The sequence below is a fragment of the Leucopleurus acutus genome, assembly GCF_964270905.1.
Source record: "Leucopleurus acutus genome assembly, chromosome: 5".
Lineage (NCBI taxonomy): Eukaryota > Metazoa > Chordata > Mammalia > Artiodactyla > Delphinidae > Leucopleurus > Leucopleurus acutus.
In genome coordinates, this window is record NC_139147.1 from 110761251 (window position 1) to 110775817 (window position 14567).

The window sequence follows — 14567 nt, forward strand, 5'->3', positions numbered from 1 at the left end:
GCTCTCTGCATGTGACCCTGTGGGAATTTGGGCTTGGGAAACTGGCACAAGAAAATACTGATACTCTACTGCTGTTGTTGTGAATAATAAAGTCCTTTGCTTCTGAACCAGGAATCCCCTTATTTTGCCACGAAACTGCAGCAAGTTAACTTACAAGCTTGCAAGTAGGGTAAAATCTACAAGTGTTTGTTTGTAATAGCCCCAAACTGACAACAACACAAATGTCCATCTATGATGGAATTGACACATAAATTGTAGGCTATTCATAAATCTGGAATTCTATATACCAAAGAAAAAGAACCACTATATTAAAAAACATGGATGAATCTCACAAACATGACACTGGACAAAGGAAGCTAGACTCACAGCAGCACATACTTTATCTTTCCAAGGAAAATTAGTCTACAATTATAAATTAGAAGTCAGACCCTAGTTACACTTGGGGTGTGTTGTTGGAGGGTGGTTCAGTGGTAACTGGAAGGGACACTTGGGGGCTTCTGACATCCTGGTCATGTGTTTCCTCATCTAGGTGCTGTAACACAGGTGAGCTCACTTTGAGAGAATTTATTAATTTGTGTGTTTATCATTTGCACACCTTTCTGTATGCATGTTATGGAATTTATAAAAATATATATTATTTTATGGGATAGGAATCAACAGAGAATAATCTGTATAACAAAATAGAGATTCGAAAATAGACACAATTCATATAGGAAATGATTATAACTGTATCTTAAAGGTGTCATAGCAAATCAGTTGGGAAAAGATAGACTATATAAAGTTACGTTGGAGCAACTGGATACCTACTTGGGAAATAAAAATCAAGCAAAATTCTTTTCTAAATCCTTGTACCAAAATATATTTAACAGGAAAATTTTAAATGCAAAAGTGATTCCATACTAGTATTTTAAAATGACATAATTTATTTTACACTTTTGATGTGAAGTATTTTGTGTGACACAAAGGAAACTGTCAATCAGTTTGCCTTAAAAGAAAAACTCCTTTTAAAAATAAGCCATAAAAAGATTAACAAGTACCCTTGAGAGATTATTTCTTAGACCCTGCTTCTCCCCACTCATGAAGTCTATTACCTCTAAGTTGTTCAGCGACAAAATTTGTTTTGAACAAAATGGGAGAATGACAATGTTGAACTTTATCTGAACCCTTTGCTCCCAGAAACCAGTAATGGTTGAGAGATTCCTACCCTTTATGCTCTGGGAAATGGCTAAATCCAAAGACCCACCATATTCTGGCATTTCCCCAAATAAAACCCACCTCCATCCTTATCAATAATTCCTCTGTTACTTCCCTCAGTACAAACAAGGCCCCTTCCTTTTCTTTGAGTTATTTCTCATTAATAAATGCTCTCCCAATTGCAATAGCCTGAATAAAATAATTTCCTAAAAACTTAATCATCAGCAAAATCATAATATAATTGACAAATTCATAACAAATATCTGAACATATGAAGTTGTTATTTCTTTCACACCAAAAGACACTTATAAATCAATATTTTTTAACCTAGCAGATGGAGCAAAAAAATTTAAAGCTTTCATATCGCTCAGTACTGGCGAGAATGTGGGAGAAGCAGGCAGTCTTAGTATATTTGGGTTTATGCTACCATTATTGGTGCATGTTTTGGGTAGGCACATAGACAAATATGTCAAAATTAAAGCAACTTTGGCCCAGCAATTTCAACTTTAAGAATTTACCTTGTGTATGTACTTACAAAAAGGTGCCGTGATATGTGTACAATGATGTTCACTCAACATTATTTTTTTAGAGCAAAACAAGAGGGAAAAAACCTTACACATTCTTTCATAAGGAACTAATTAAATAAATTACAGTTCATTTATATAGCCAAATGTAAAACATCTCTATAAATAATAAAGAAGTGCTGGTATGAAGTGATTTCAAAATGATTTCATCCATAAACAAAATGTAAGTATGATTACATGTGTGTATAGATTCCTTTTTTGTGCACACATGAAACTGCTCATTGTCATCACTTCTGCACAGGAAGAGCAACGTTTTCTTCTGTAGTTTTAGATGGGGTTTTTTGCCATAGCTTTACAGTTACATTTAACCCATTTTCAGGTCTGACTTACTGGCTCTCACCTCCAGTCCTTTCTGGAACAAGTCAATTTTAAATTTTAAATTTTAAATTTTAAAATATAGAATCTGTGTCTATCAGTTTGTCTTTATCTCTTACCCTGAACCTTGCTAGGCCAGCCGTATTCCCTCCAACTCCAATGCCTGTCGCCACGAGTACCATAACGTATCAGCCCAGATACCTCCAGTCTACTATATATTCATTCATTCTCATTCTCTCTCTCTCTCCGCCCCCTATCCCTGCCATCCCTCCTTTTCTCTATCCTCTCTTCATTGCACATTTTATTAATTTGAGCATCAAATTTAGAAATAGCACGATTGCTTGGTGACTTTATGGTTCTGATATGCATCAGACATGGAAGGAAAGGAAGGAGATAAATGCTCCATCACAACTGCTTCCCCTTTATTGTCATCTACCAGAGAACCCTGAGCTGGTGCTAGTGTAGTCTTTCACTTCAAAGGAAACTGCCAGTTTCAGAGATAAGTATACTAGAAACTCATCATTATTTATTCTAACCTTTTATGATGCTTTTCATCTGAGCTTTTCAAATTCTTCAGGACAGGTATTATTTTCCTGTCTATGAAGATAGAGGAACAAAGCCATAGGTGAGATGAAGTGGCTTGCTGAAGGATTCAAAGCAAGCCTGTTGAGAGTTAGCAATCATTCTGGTTGTCGAGTCCGGCTTCTCTACCACAGTGACCAGAGGATCAGTATCACTTTTCACCTCTGCAGGACTACTATTTCTAAGCCCTTACCGTGTCTCTCTTTCATGCGAGATTTTAAAAATACTTCATAAATACATAACCTTTTCATTTCAAATACACCCAAAACCTGCGGTATTTCTCACTACATAACCCTGAGACACTGCTGCCCCTGTGAGTAGACACAAATGAGAAAAAGGAGGAAGGTGAATTTAATTTCCACCTCAGTCACTGAATTACAGCATCATCTTCAACAAGTGATTTTGCTTGTATGCTCTAGCTTCTCGGCTGTAGAGTTTGGATAAAACTTCACTTCTTAGGGAAGTAAGAACTACTGAGATAATTTCTTTAAAACCCTTGGAGCTTAATGATACTAAATGAAAAGAAAGAACAGGTGGCCGTCTGTATCATTCTCTTACTGAGTTAGGACTTCAGAAATTTGTATTGCCTCAGGAAGTTGTCTTCCCCAGCAATCCCTCTGATTTATTAAAGCTAACAGAATGTTTGCAAAGGCAAGAAATCTAGAGAATAGGAAAGAAAAATAAACCACACACAATTTTGCCTCTATAGGCGAGGGGTGTGTCTCTGAATAACCTGAATAAAGCCTAACGTCTTCGTTTACAGGCAGTGTAATTTTAGGTGGGTTATTTACTCTCTGTGCCTCAGTTCCTTTGTTTGGAAAGTGCAATTAAAACTAATACTCACATCTTAGTATTGTATTAGTTAATTAGTTAATACATGTAGTTAACTTTTTTAGAAGAACGTCCAACACATTATAAGAACTAAAATTGTGTTAGCTGTTGCTATTATTTTTGTTATTGATATTAATTATATAATTTATATATAAATATAATATATAATTATATAATATACTATATATTATTATATATGTTAGAACACATAAGATGTGGGTTTGTCTAAATCTCACAAATGACCCAAACATTCTATCAATTGGAGTTACTTTGCACTGAAATTTTCCTGTTTGGGATAAACCAAGAATCAACATATTTTTTTCTGTAAAGTGCCAGATAGTAAATATTTTTGGCACAGTCTCTGTCACAACTACTCAGGGTTCACCTCTGTTGTTGTAGCTTGAAAGCAGCCACAAACAGACTTAAACAAATGGGTGTGACTATGTTCCAATAAAACTTTATTTATAAAAACAAACCATAGTTTGCCAGACCCTAAAATAAACAAAGAAATCTTTCAAAGTCATTGTTTTTACTTAGTGAAGTAAACTGGGACCTTAATAAGGAAATTACTTTTCCTGCCAAAAGACATGAGAGAAAACATGTTGCCCATTGCTATGCCCCAGATATCACCTCAACGCAAGACAATGATACTTCTACAGGACAGAGTGCTCAGATTAGAAAGCAAAGCCATAGCACTGAGAGAGAAGCCACTCCTACGACAATGAGTGGCATTCATTTTGCAAAGGACTGGAAAGAGCAATCATCTTTGAGAACATGGTTGATGAAGTTTTGGTACTTAAAGTGAACCTTGAGCCTTTATAGATGTAGAGACTGAGAAGTTTCTGAAATACTAAGGAAGGCTTTATTTAAAAGGCAGCAAGGTCCCAGCACGCACTGGTATGGCTCGCGAACAACGTGGAGGTGGTGGTGGGGCTGGGAGGGGGGATGGTCACATAAAAATTAAGGATCAGCATAACATGGGCCGTGCGGGTTGAAGAGAAATCTGGACCAGAATCAAGAACTGCTCTCATAGCTACTTAAGAGATTTCACCAGCTCCCCAGTGCAAAGAAACTAAAAAATAATATCAGAACTGCTTCGTATATCACTTATAGTCATAGTACTGAGCTGAGGATATTATTCTATCCTCAAGATACTGAGATGTTGAAATAATTTCTTTGAAACCTTGTAGCCCAAAAAATAAGGTACAGGGGCCCTCCTGTATTACTTCATTACTAATTTAAGACTTGGTCAATTTGTTGTGCATAAGGACATTCTCATCCTAAGCATTAAATATTTATTGTGTGGACTCCCTTGGGATGAGAGATTATTTTCAGAGAGGAATTTAGGGAAGAAGATAGTATGAAAAATAACTAGACCATGAGCTTCATAAGGGCAGGAACTCTAATGTTCTGTTTACCGTTAATGCACATTGTCTGAACTTTAGACACTCAAACGAATGTTGAATGAATGAAAGTTTACACTGTATAATTATGGTTAGAATAACTATATATTATTTATATTTTTATTCTATGGAGTGGATTCAGTCATTCTCAGTCCACTCAATGCTTCCCACCGCTCTATATTAAAACTCTCCTCCAGATATAATCTTTATTATATGACTAGGTGGACCTTCAGAACTACCATGGTCAAGATCTTTGCCCAGAATGAATAAAAAGAGTGACCATTAACAGTAAACCTATTTCTCTCTGTAACTGTTCTACATTAACATATATACACATTCATATATATATGAAGTTAGTCTCTCTGACTTGGCGCCAAGTTAAATTGTGTCCTTATTCAAAGTTATTAGACAGTTTTAAATATTGTACATTTCTGATGAGACTTTGAAAAAGAAGGAAATAAATCACAGCATTTGGGCTCTCCTATGACACCAAATTGCTAGTGACTTTTTTTGGAAACTATCAGCTAAAGCAGAGTATACATATGTTTAATACAATCTGTATTTTACATATATATATTCACATACGTTATAAATTTATATGTGTATTATATATTTACATTCATAAATTCTAGACTTTACATATTATGTATATGTATGCACATGCATTGGATAATTTATGATATCTTTCGCTTGAGCTTTGATGATAAGTTAGTAAGAGTCTTAACCTGGGCCAGTCCTTTAAAATGTTTTGGTTACATCCTATATTTTTAGAAACAAAGAAATGTTATATCTTCATGATTAAGTTTATCTGTGATGCCTTTTTTTTAATTTTCATAACACAAGACTAAATGTTTCCATCCGATTCTGTGGTTACTTTTTTATTGCCAAAGCTCTGCATTGCTAAGGATGTTATTTAACCATATTCAGCTAGAATTTTTTATGCTGTTTCCTACTTTTTGAGGATTTTCAGATATAATGTAGACTTTTAGAAAAATGAGTTGCCTGCAGTTCTTTGCAAAGGTACAATCACATCAAGGACTTCGTAAACTAAAAGCCTAACAAAATTTTTTCCATGAAATTCTCTCTAGGTTGTTTTATAGTCTCTAATGCTATATGTTTCAAAGTAACCAAAGCAGCAGTGGGACAATAAATAACATCTTCACTTAACCTGTTCTGGTGTAATCATAATGTCAATTTAAATTTGCATTATTAAGTAATTTGCAGACAGGATTTTCAATAATTGAAGATTTAAAGATTTATCATAAATGAGACAAGAGGAGCAAGGCTAATTCACAAGAACTGAGTAAATCTAAGGCACAAAGGGGCTTCTTAGAAATCTTTCTCCCCAGACTCCTAAATGTTACCCTGGTTACTTGAAAGGCATTTAGGGTGATTCTTTTTTTTTTTTTTTTTTAGCTCAGGAGGATATTGCAAAGAAAATGAGATTATGGCTAAGGGGAAGGCTTACAACTTTCAAAAAACTCATGTATAATATACATATTTATTATATATATACACTATGTATGTATATATATATTATATATATTATAAAACATAAAGTTTGGTAAAAGGTTGTTTATAAACTACAACTTTGAAAAATGAGATATTTCAAACATGCTTTCTGAGAAAGAAAAACAGAAACAAAACTTTATAATTGTCAACATTCCTTGGAAGTGTTCCCAATCATGAGGTGCTAAGAGGGGGCAATTAGAAAATGTGTGTGTGTTGTGATTAAGAATGCAAAGCCAGGCTACAATTTTAAAAACTGGCTCTACCACTTACTAACTGTTGGGGCAACTCTATACCTAACCGTACTAGGATGAGCTGAATTACCATCCAATAACAATCAACCCCCAAAACATAGTACTTACACAACAAACTTTACTTCTTACTCATACAAAACTTACTATAGGTTCTCACAGCCCTCCAGGGCAGCCATGATCCTTCAGTTGGCCTAACATTCCAGGCTGCTTAAATCTTATATCTTCTTCATATTGACAAGGGCCTCCATGTCATCACAGCAGGGAAAGAGAAAGCATGGAGAACCCAAGCATCAATTCAATATTGATTATTGTGAAGTAGGCAGAAAAGAAAATTAAGATAAAGTTAACCTGAACTATTTAAAAATTATATCATTCAATTTTAGAACTTGAAAGGACCTAAAAATAATCCAGTCAAGTCCCCTTATTTTACAGATGTGGAAACAGATACCCAGAGAAAGTATAAGAATTTTTGCCCAAGTTTACACAGATAGCAGTAGCACAGTTTGGAATCAAATTCAGATTTCTCTCCTAGCTCCCTGCTGGCTGCAATTCCACCACCAACCTTTGGAAATGTACTAACACTCTTGCCCCTTCTGTCATATCGTAGAGACAAGGGCAGCATGGTGGTTAGGTGTCCTGTCCCTTTTCAAAAATATATTTAATAGAAAACCCAGAGATGATGGTAATGACAGAAGGAATGTCCCCAAGCCTCAAGTGATATTGTGACAGCCGTTATTTATTTCCACTCATTGCATTTGAACAATGTGATACGTATTGTCCAACCCCACTAAAACTCCAGGGTTAAATACCATATGGAAATGTAACCCAGAGCCTTCTTAATCACACTACGCTGCAAGGTCTATTACTATCAGTAGGAAGAGCCAGAGTGCTGAGCTAGCTGTCACAGGTGGCTGAGTGAAGGGGAAATCAAACAATATGTCAAGATAAGTGAAGGGCCCACTGTTTATTGAAGGTTATGGCTGGCAATGACTAATACAATTACTTTTCCCTTGAACAGATTCAGGTTCAAAATGTAGCTTCAGTTACCTCTAAAATGAAAGGAATGTTCAGAGTTCTATTGCCACTTCCATGTACTTAGATCATTACCAAATGAATGTTCTCCTTTCCCTTTCCCTGCTTTCCTTCAGACTCCAGCACTGTGTGTGGAAAGACAGCCCTCAGGTCATGATGCTGAGCTGAGGAGGAATACTACCCCCAAAGCATCCTGGGAAATGCTTGACCAGAACTATTGCTGTCTGTTACTTCTTTGCTAAACCACTCATCTTGCAAAACCAACGAGGTGGGAGGGAGACACAAGAGGAAGGAGGTATGGAGATATATGTATATGTATAGCTGATTCACTTTGTTATAAAGCAGAAACTAACACACCATTGTAAAGCAATTATACCCCAATAAAGATGTTAATTAATTAATTAATTTAAAAAATGAGTTCAGAGACTCAATTGTTGTACAAAAACACCCCAATACTCTGGTTAAAAATGTTTTTGTGAGATAACTTCCTTTTTACTCCCTATATAATGCCATCTGACTTTAACAACTAGAAATATTATTTATTCAAATGGAAGCTTGCTTACTTTATGACATTGACATAAAATAGTTACATGGCTAAAGTTAGAATGGCTCCACCCAAAGATTCTGCAAAATCTTTAGTGTAGTGAGGACCATAATGACATTCTTATTAGTAAGTACAATACATATTTTTAAAACAAACAAAGCTGGTACCTCCTATTTTCTTAAAAATGGCATTGATGATATTCTTCCTGCAGTGGATTATGGAACAGAGAGGTCTAGATAAGAGTAAAAGCAGCCCCTTAGTAGAGTAGCTTGGACCTCTCAAAGCGGTTATCTGTCATTCACATCAAGCCTGAGCAAGTATTTGGGTTAGTTTTATATGTCAAAACCGGAGGGGAAGGCTTAGCAAAAACATTGTCTCTTGCTCCGAATAAGGCAGGCTGAGGAGATGTACATCATTTCGCTCACACGCTGGACTCCCCTCCCTTTTGTTCCTGCTTCTCTCCTGCTTGGAGCTGACTCCTCCTTCCTGCAGCTCTGAGGATCACAGGCTGATTGAAGAACACAGCGGTTCCGATGGGGAGCTGTGCTCAGTGACTCACTCTCTCTCTCATTTTCTCTCTGTCTCTCTGTCTCTGAACCGGCAAAGCTGAAAACTGCTTGAAAAGCTCTCTGCCTTTGAATCCAGCTCTGGAACCAAATGCATCATTTTACTGCTCTTAAAAACTGAATAGAGTTTGATTACCTCAAGCCAAAGCTGCTTTGCTCCATAAGAAGGACCCGAAAGGACCCACACATCATTGTTTTTCAATCTACTTGAGGAGGTTTTGCTTTCATGCCTGAAACGTGCTGGTTTCAGGAGGGAGTCTTTGGTTTGTCTGTTTTTAATTGAAATGTTGAAAAGTTTCTTATTGCTGCTTTAAGTGGAACCCAATTTTAAAATATGGGTTGAGTCAGATCTAAAGGAGAGTTGTCCATTTTCTGCCGGGACTGACTGGGGAACATCTTGAGGGAAACTTGGTAGGAGGTAATGAGATCTGATTTGCAACTAACAGCCATGCTTAATTTTGAGAATATTTATAGACTCATTGAAAAAGAAATTAAATATTGACCAAGGATAATGTCTGTATTTCTCAGTAACTTATCAACAAATGACTCTAGCCTGTGGAAAGAAAATCATAATTCGACAGATCTTTTAAATCCGCCAGGAACCATGAATATATATCTTTTTTGCCTGACATGCTTAATGACTCTCGCAGCCCTGGCAGGCAGCATTTATTCACTAGTTTCCCTAATGAAAACGCGGAACAGAACTGTTGTGTCCATGCTTGTGGCTTCCTGGTCTGGGGATGATCTCATGAGCGTCTTGTCGGTGACCATCTTCATGTTTTTGCAGTGGCCAAATGAGGTCTCTGACTACTTCCAGTCTCTGTGCACCACCTCTGCCTTACTATATTTATGCCAGGGCCTCTCGAGCAACTTGAAGGCGACTCTCTTAGTCTCCTACAACTTTTACACGATGCACAGGGCTGTGGGGAGCCAGGCAGCCTCCAGAAGATCCGGCCAGGTGCTCGGCGTGGCGCTGACGGTGTGGGCAGCCAGTCTGCTGCTCTCCGCGCTTCCTCTGTGCGGCTGGGGCGCCTTTGTACGCACGCCTTGGGGCTGCCTGGCCGACTGCTCCAGCTCCTACGTGCTGCTACTTTTCGCTGTGTACACTTCGGCCTTCGGACTCCTCGCCGGCCTCTCGGTCCCCCTCACTCACCAGTTGCTGTGTTCGGAGGAGCCACCAAGACTCCACGCCAACTACCAGGAAATTTCCCGCGGAGCTTCCACTCCAGGGACCCCTTCAACGCGGGGGAGAGTGCTTTCCCCGTCCCCAGATGATGCTCCGGGCCCGGCCCTGCGGTGCTCTGGAGGATGCTCCCCGAGCTCGGACACCGTGTTTGGACCGGGTCTGCCCGCGAGGGCAGGGCTGGGGCAGGGGCCGGGGCGCGGTGCTACCGCTGTGGCTGGAGCCTGCAGGCGTGAGGACCGGGGGACTCTCTATGGCACCAGGAGCTTCACCGTGAGCGTAGCGCAGAAGCGCTTTTCTTTGATCTTAGCGATGACAAAAGTCACCCTTTGGCTGCCCATGATGGTAAAAGTGCAGTTGCTCACAGCGCTCGGGGGGGTGTGCCAGGCAGTATGAGTGCGTGTTGAGACCACCCTCCCCGGTTTGGAGGGTCACCCAGAGACGTGCATTAAGTCCGCTTACGAATGTATCTCGCTTGGTTTTAGAGAAGCACTTGGAGGAAGGCAGTTCACGGGTAGGACTAGCAGCCGCGAAGCCTTTGCTGCTAAGTGCTTCTCGGTTCAAAACTGGGGAGGAGGGGCTTCCCTGGTGGCGCAGTGGTTGGGAGTCCGCCTGCCAGTGTGGGGGGTGCGGATTCGTGCCCCGGTCCCTGCGCGTCCAGAGCCTGTGCTCCGCAACGGGAGGGGCCACAGCAGTGAGAGGCCCGCGTGCCAAAAAAAAAAAAAAAAAAAAAACTGGGGAGGAGTATGGGGAGCGCTTTCAGGCGCGAGAGACTTAGTTTTCTGAGATCTCTCATGGTCAAGGGTGTCCTTTTCTCTCGTAGCGATATCTGGGAGTATTCAGTAAAGAAGGATTTTGCCCCCAATCCTCTGTCATGCCCTTCTCTCTGCTCCATTCCTCCCTAGTAAGGACACCGCCCATCCCCAGCAGGGAGACAGGAGAGGCGTGGTCAGGAGTAGAGACAGCAGAAAGTAGAGAAAACAGGCTTTTGTTCAAGCCTCCAGGAAAGAGCCCAGCTGAGAGGTGGCAGGTGGTGCCCTAGTGTGACAAGCATAACCTGGCAGAGGTGAGGGGCCAGGGATGTGACAAAGGACATCTGGAGTACCAGGTACAGGTTTCACACATGCTTGCCTGTTTTCTGGGATAGCATTTTCTGTATTGTGACTGTGTTTCCCTAGTGGAAACTTGAGCTGGCAGCTAGCACAGACCAGGCTGTCAAGAGTGGAAACCCTCAAAGCCTGTGCAGTCTGGAGCAGCGGGCCTCCTCCCAACGATTCCCAGTCCATCACCCAAACTGAGGATGCCAGCCCAGGAATAGAGCTTCTGGCTCTCAGACAGGAAAGGGCCCTGGAGAAGGGAGCTGGGGCAGCATGCTTGAGGGAAAGGCTTGGCAAAATGGAAAATGTTATCCTGGGATAGGTCTGAAGCTCTCTGCTTTTGCAGATCCACATGGTGGTCCAGCACGTCGTGGGGTTTCAGAGCCTTCCCTTTGAGACGCTCAGCTTTCTGCTAACCCTCCTGGCCACCACTGTAACTCCAGTGTTTGTCTTGTCCAAACACTGGACACACTTGCCCTGTGGCTGCATCATCAACTGCAAGCAGAACACATATGCAGTGACGTCTGATGGGAAAAAACGTAAGTCCTGAACAGTGCAGAGGTTGGGAACAATATGCATATGGTCAAATACAGAAAGGTGGTCTGTTGAGAGAGTTGCCTTAGTAGGGGATGAAGAGTCCAAGGACAAATGAAGTGGTAAATGGAAGAAATTATAATGTGAAACAATTGTTAGCACAATATTGGAGTAAGTTTTAAATGAGGCAAGTTTAAAACAGCTCTGTGAACTGCTTGTACATTGAATAATTATTTTAGGTAAGAAAAGAAGAGAATTTATTCAAAACAGCATGAAGTCAACAAAGGCCTTTAGGTGTTATATCTACCATAGCTCTTAGCCTAGAGTAGAAAATAACTCCCCCTCCCAAATCTACGTATGAGAAGTCTGCATCTTTGAAAAGTTAAAAACTCATTATATTAAAGTTCATTATTGCTGAGTGGAACAGTAAAGAAAAGCATTTTCTTTAGTTTGCTGCTTATATTCTTCCAGAGTTTTGGAAAGTTTTCAGAGTAAGCAATAGGAGTGACTAAAAACAGTTCCAAAACAAATTTTAAGTGTTTGCCTCTGCTTTTAGAAAACATACATATATACACAAAACAACCCCACAAACACCTATAATTTCAAAAAAGGACAAAGATGGCAGAGTTTGTCAATGTATGTTCATGTATGAATCTAGCCATGCCAGTTACTTAAAACAAACAAACCAAAAAAAAAAAAACCAACTATGTTCTAAAGAGTACCTCTAGACCAGGAGTGCGGTCAATTATAAAACTCACTAGAGTGTAATTGTTCCTATTCTGAGACAGGAAAAGTTGAAGAATGACCTGTATATTTTGACTCTTCCATAAGGAAAAGGATATTTTTTTGTCATTCCAGACAAAAGATAGGATGTTCTACCATTTAATAAATCCAAGACTACATTAGTGTATGCTGAATTAACTGTTCCATTAATTGTCCTTTGCTCAGAATAAGCAAGTATATTATTCTTTAACAGAGAAGAAAGAATAAATAAAAATAGTCCATCTTAGACTATTTTAGGGCTATGAAAACTGGAGACTATTAAAGAATATTCTGCAATCAGTTCTTCAACAGGTTTATTTTATAAACATTAAATAGTCATGAACTGGTCATTTTCCATGTATTCATGACATTTAATGTCTAGATAATTTTCAAATGACCAGAAGATTTTTTTAGTGTTAAGGATGCCATGAAGTTTTATTGTTAATAGATGCCAAATTCATCTATGCCCTTAAAATAAAATAACCATGGAACTTGTAATAATTATGTGCTTTTGGATATTAATATCCGGAGCAACAGTGACACAGAAAATTAATAATAAATCTTTTTGAACCACATAGAAGAACATAGAACATGTAAAAATCACTTACAAGCCTGAAAGTTCTACCATTCTATCAAACATTAATATTTTGTCACTAAATTAATGAACTAACCCCATCTTATAGTATTTAAAATTGTGAGAGAGACAAAAAGAGTTTAGGGCAGTCATTTTTAAGAACTGAAGGGCACCTCTATCAGAGCTGAAAACAAAGCAATGCAACAGATCTATCACTATAAATGGTCTAGGAAGCACTTCTGTCTTATACTGCACAAAATAGAAGAAACTACAGCAGACTAGCAGAATCAATAATCCTGCTAATATCTCATGTTTGAAATTAGAACCATGCCTTTCAAGATCAAAATAATATTTTTCCTCTAAAATTATCGTTGCCCTTATTTGTATTCATTTTAAAATTTCAGGGAAGGTGTTGAAATGTGAGCTTAGAGAGGCGTGGCTTCGAAAATAAAATGTTGTGAGAAACGTTAGTTTAAAATGGCTCCATTCTCTTTTTTTTTTTTTTTACATCTTTATTGGGGTATAATTGCTTTACAATGGTGTGTTAGTTTCTGCTTTATAACAAAGTGAATCAGCTATACATATATATATATCTCCATATCTCCTCCCTCTTGCGTCTCCCTCCCACCCTCCTTATCCCACCCCTCCAGGGGGTCACAAAGCACCAAGCTGATCTCCCTATGCTGCGGCTGCTTCCCACTAGCTATCTATTTTACATTTGGTAGTGAATATATGTCCATGGCACTCTCTCACTTGATCCTAGGCTCTGCCACAGGAAAATTATAAGAATGATGTACTTTCCTTGTCTGACGACCCACCATAAATTTTCCTATTGCTAGGATGACATAAAAACAGAATTTTGAAACTCCAAAGATGGCTCATCCTCTGGTGGGCAGGTGCTTGATCAGTTATAGTACTTTGATTCTATGTAGTTATAGTACTTTGATGGCTCCAGTGTCACATTTAAGCTTTTTCTCCTTAACAAATTAATATCCCCCTTTTACATTCTTTTGCTGGGAACTCCAGAAGCAAGAAAAGGAAAATATTTTTTCCTAACTCATATTTACCGTAGGTTCATTTTGGTGATGTAAGCATAATTCTACATCTCAGCTTCACTGTATGGATACTGAGAGACATGCAGCCAGAATATGAATGTCAGTAATGGAAAATAATTTCCAGAAATAATAGTTCTCTCCTGTTTTCAACAATAATCTGTATTACTAGTGTCTCAAAACAAAAGTTGTTTAAAAAAAGCTGGTTTTAACACAGAGGTCTCAGGTGGTAGACATATGGATTGGATATGGCTTTCAGACCCATTTGGTTTGCATGACATGATGCGTTCTTTTTTAAATTAAATAAACAGTTAAAATAAAATATTTTCTATAAAAATCAGATTTTCAGCTTCTGTTTTTTGACAAAGTCAAAGTATCTGCTGACATGTTACTCTGAAGAATTATGTAAATTTATAAGCTGATACAATTACTTATGTCTAAAATTGTCATTAGTAAGATGTGATTAAAAGCAGAAGACTAGAGCTATTTCATGCCTTATCCAGGGTTTTGCTTTTCAGAGCAAATGTAACATTATACTTATTTTTCATAAG

At 38.6% G+C, this 14567-nt stretch overlaps 1 protein-coding gene across 1 annotated transcript in view; it reads left to right on the forward strand.

Annotated features, from left to right (window-relative positions):
* Positions 1–9325: 9325 nt before the first annotated feature.
* The window catches only part of GPR149 (G protein-coupled receptor 149), a gene marked incomplete at its 5' end in the record, with an annotated part of 71039 nt that continues 65797 nt past the window's right edge, over positions 9326–14567 (forward strand). Inside the window, 2 exons of the mRNA XM_082840476.1 lie at positions 9326–10342; positions 11441–11633. Of these exons, the coding sequence (XP_082696602.1) occupies positions 9326–10342; positions 11441–11633 (1210 nt within the window). The remainder of the gene's footprint in view (positions 10343–11440; positions 11634–14567) is intronic.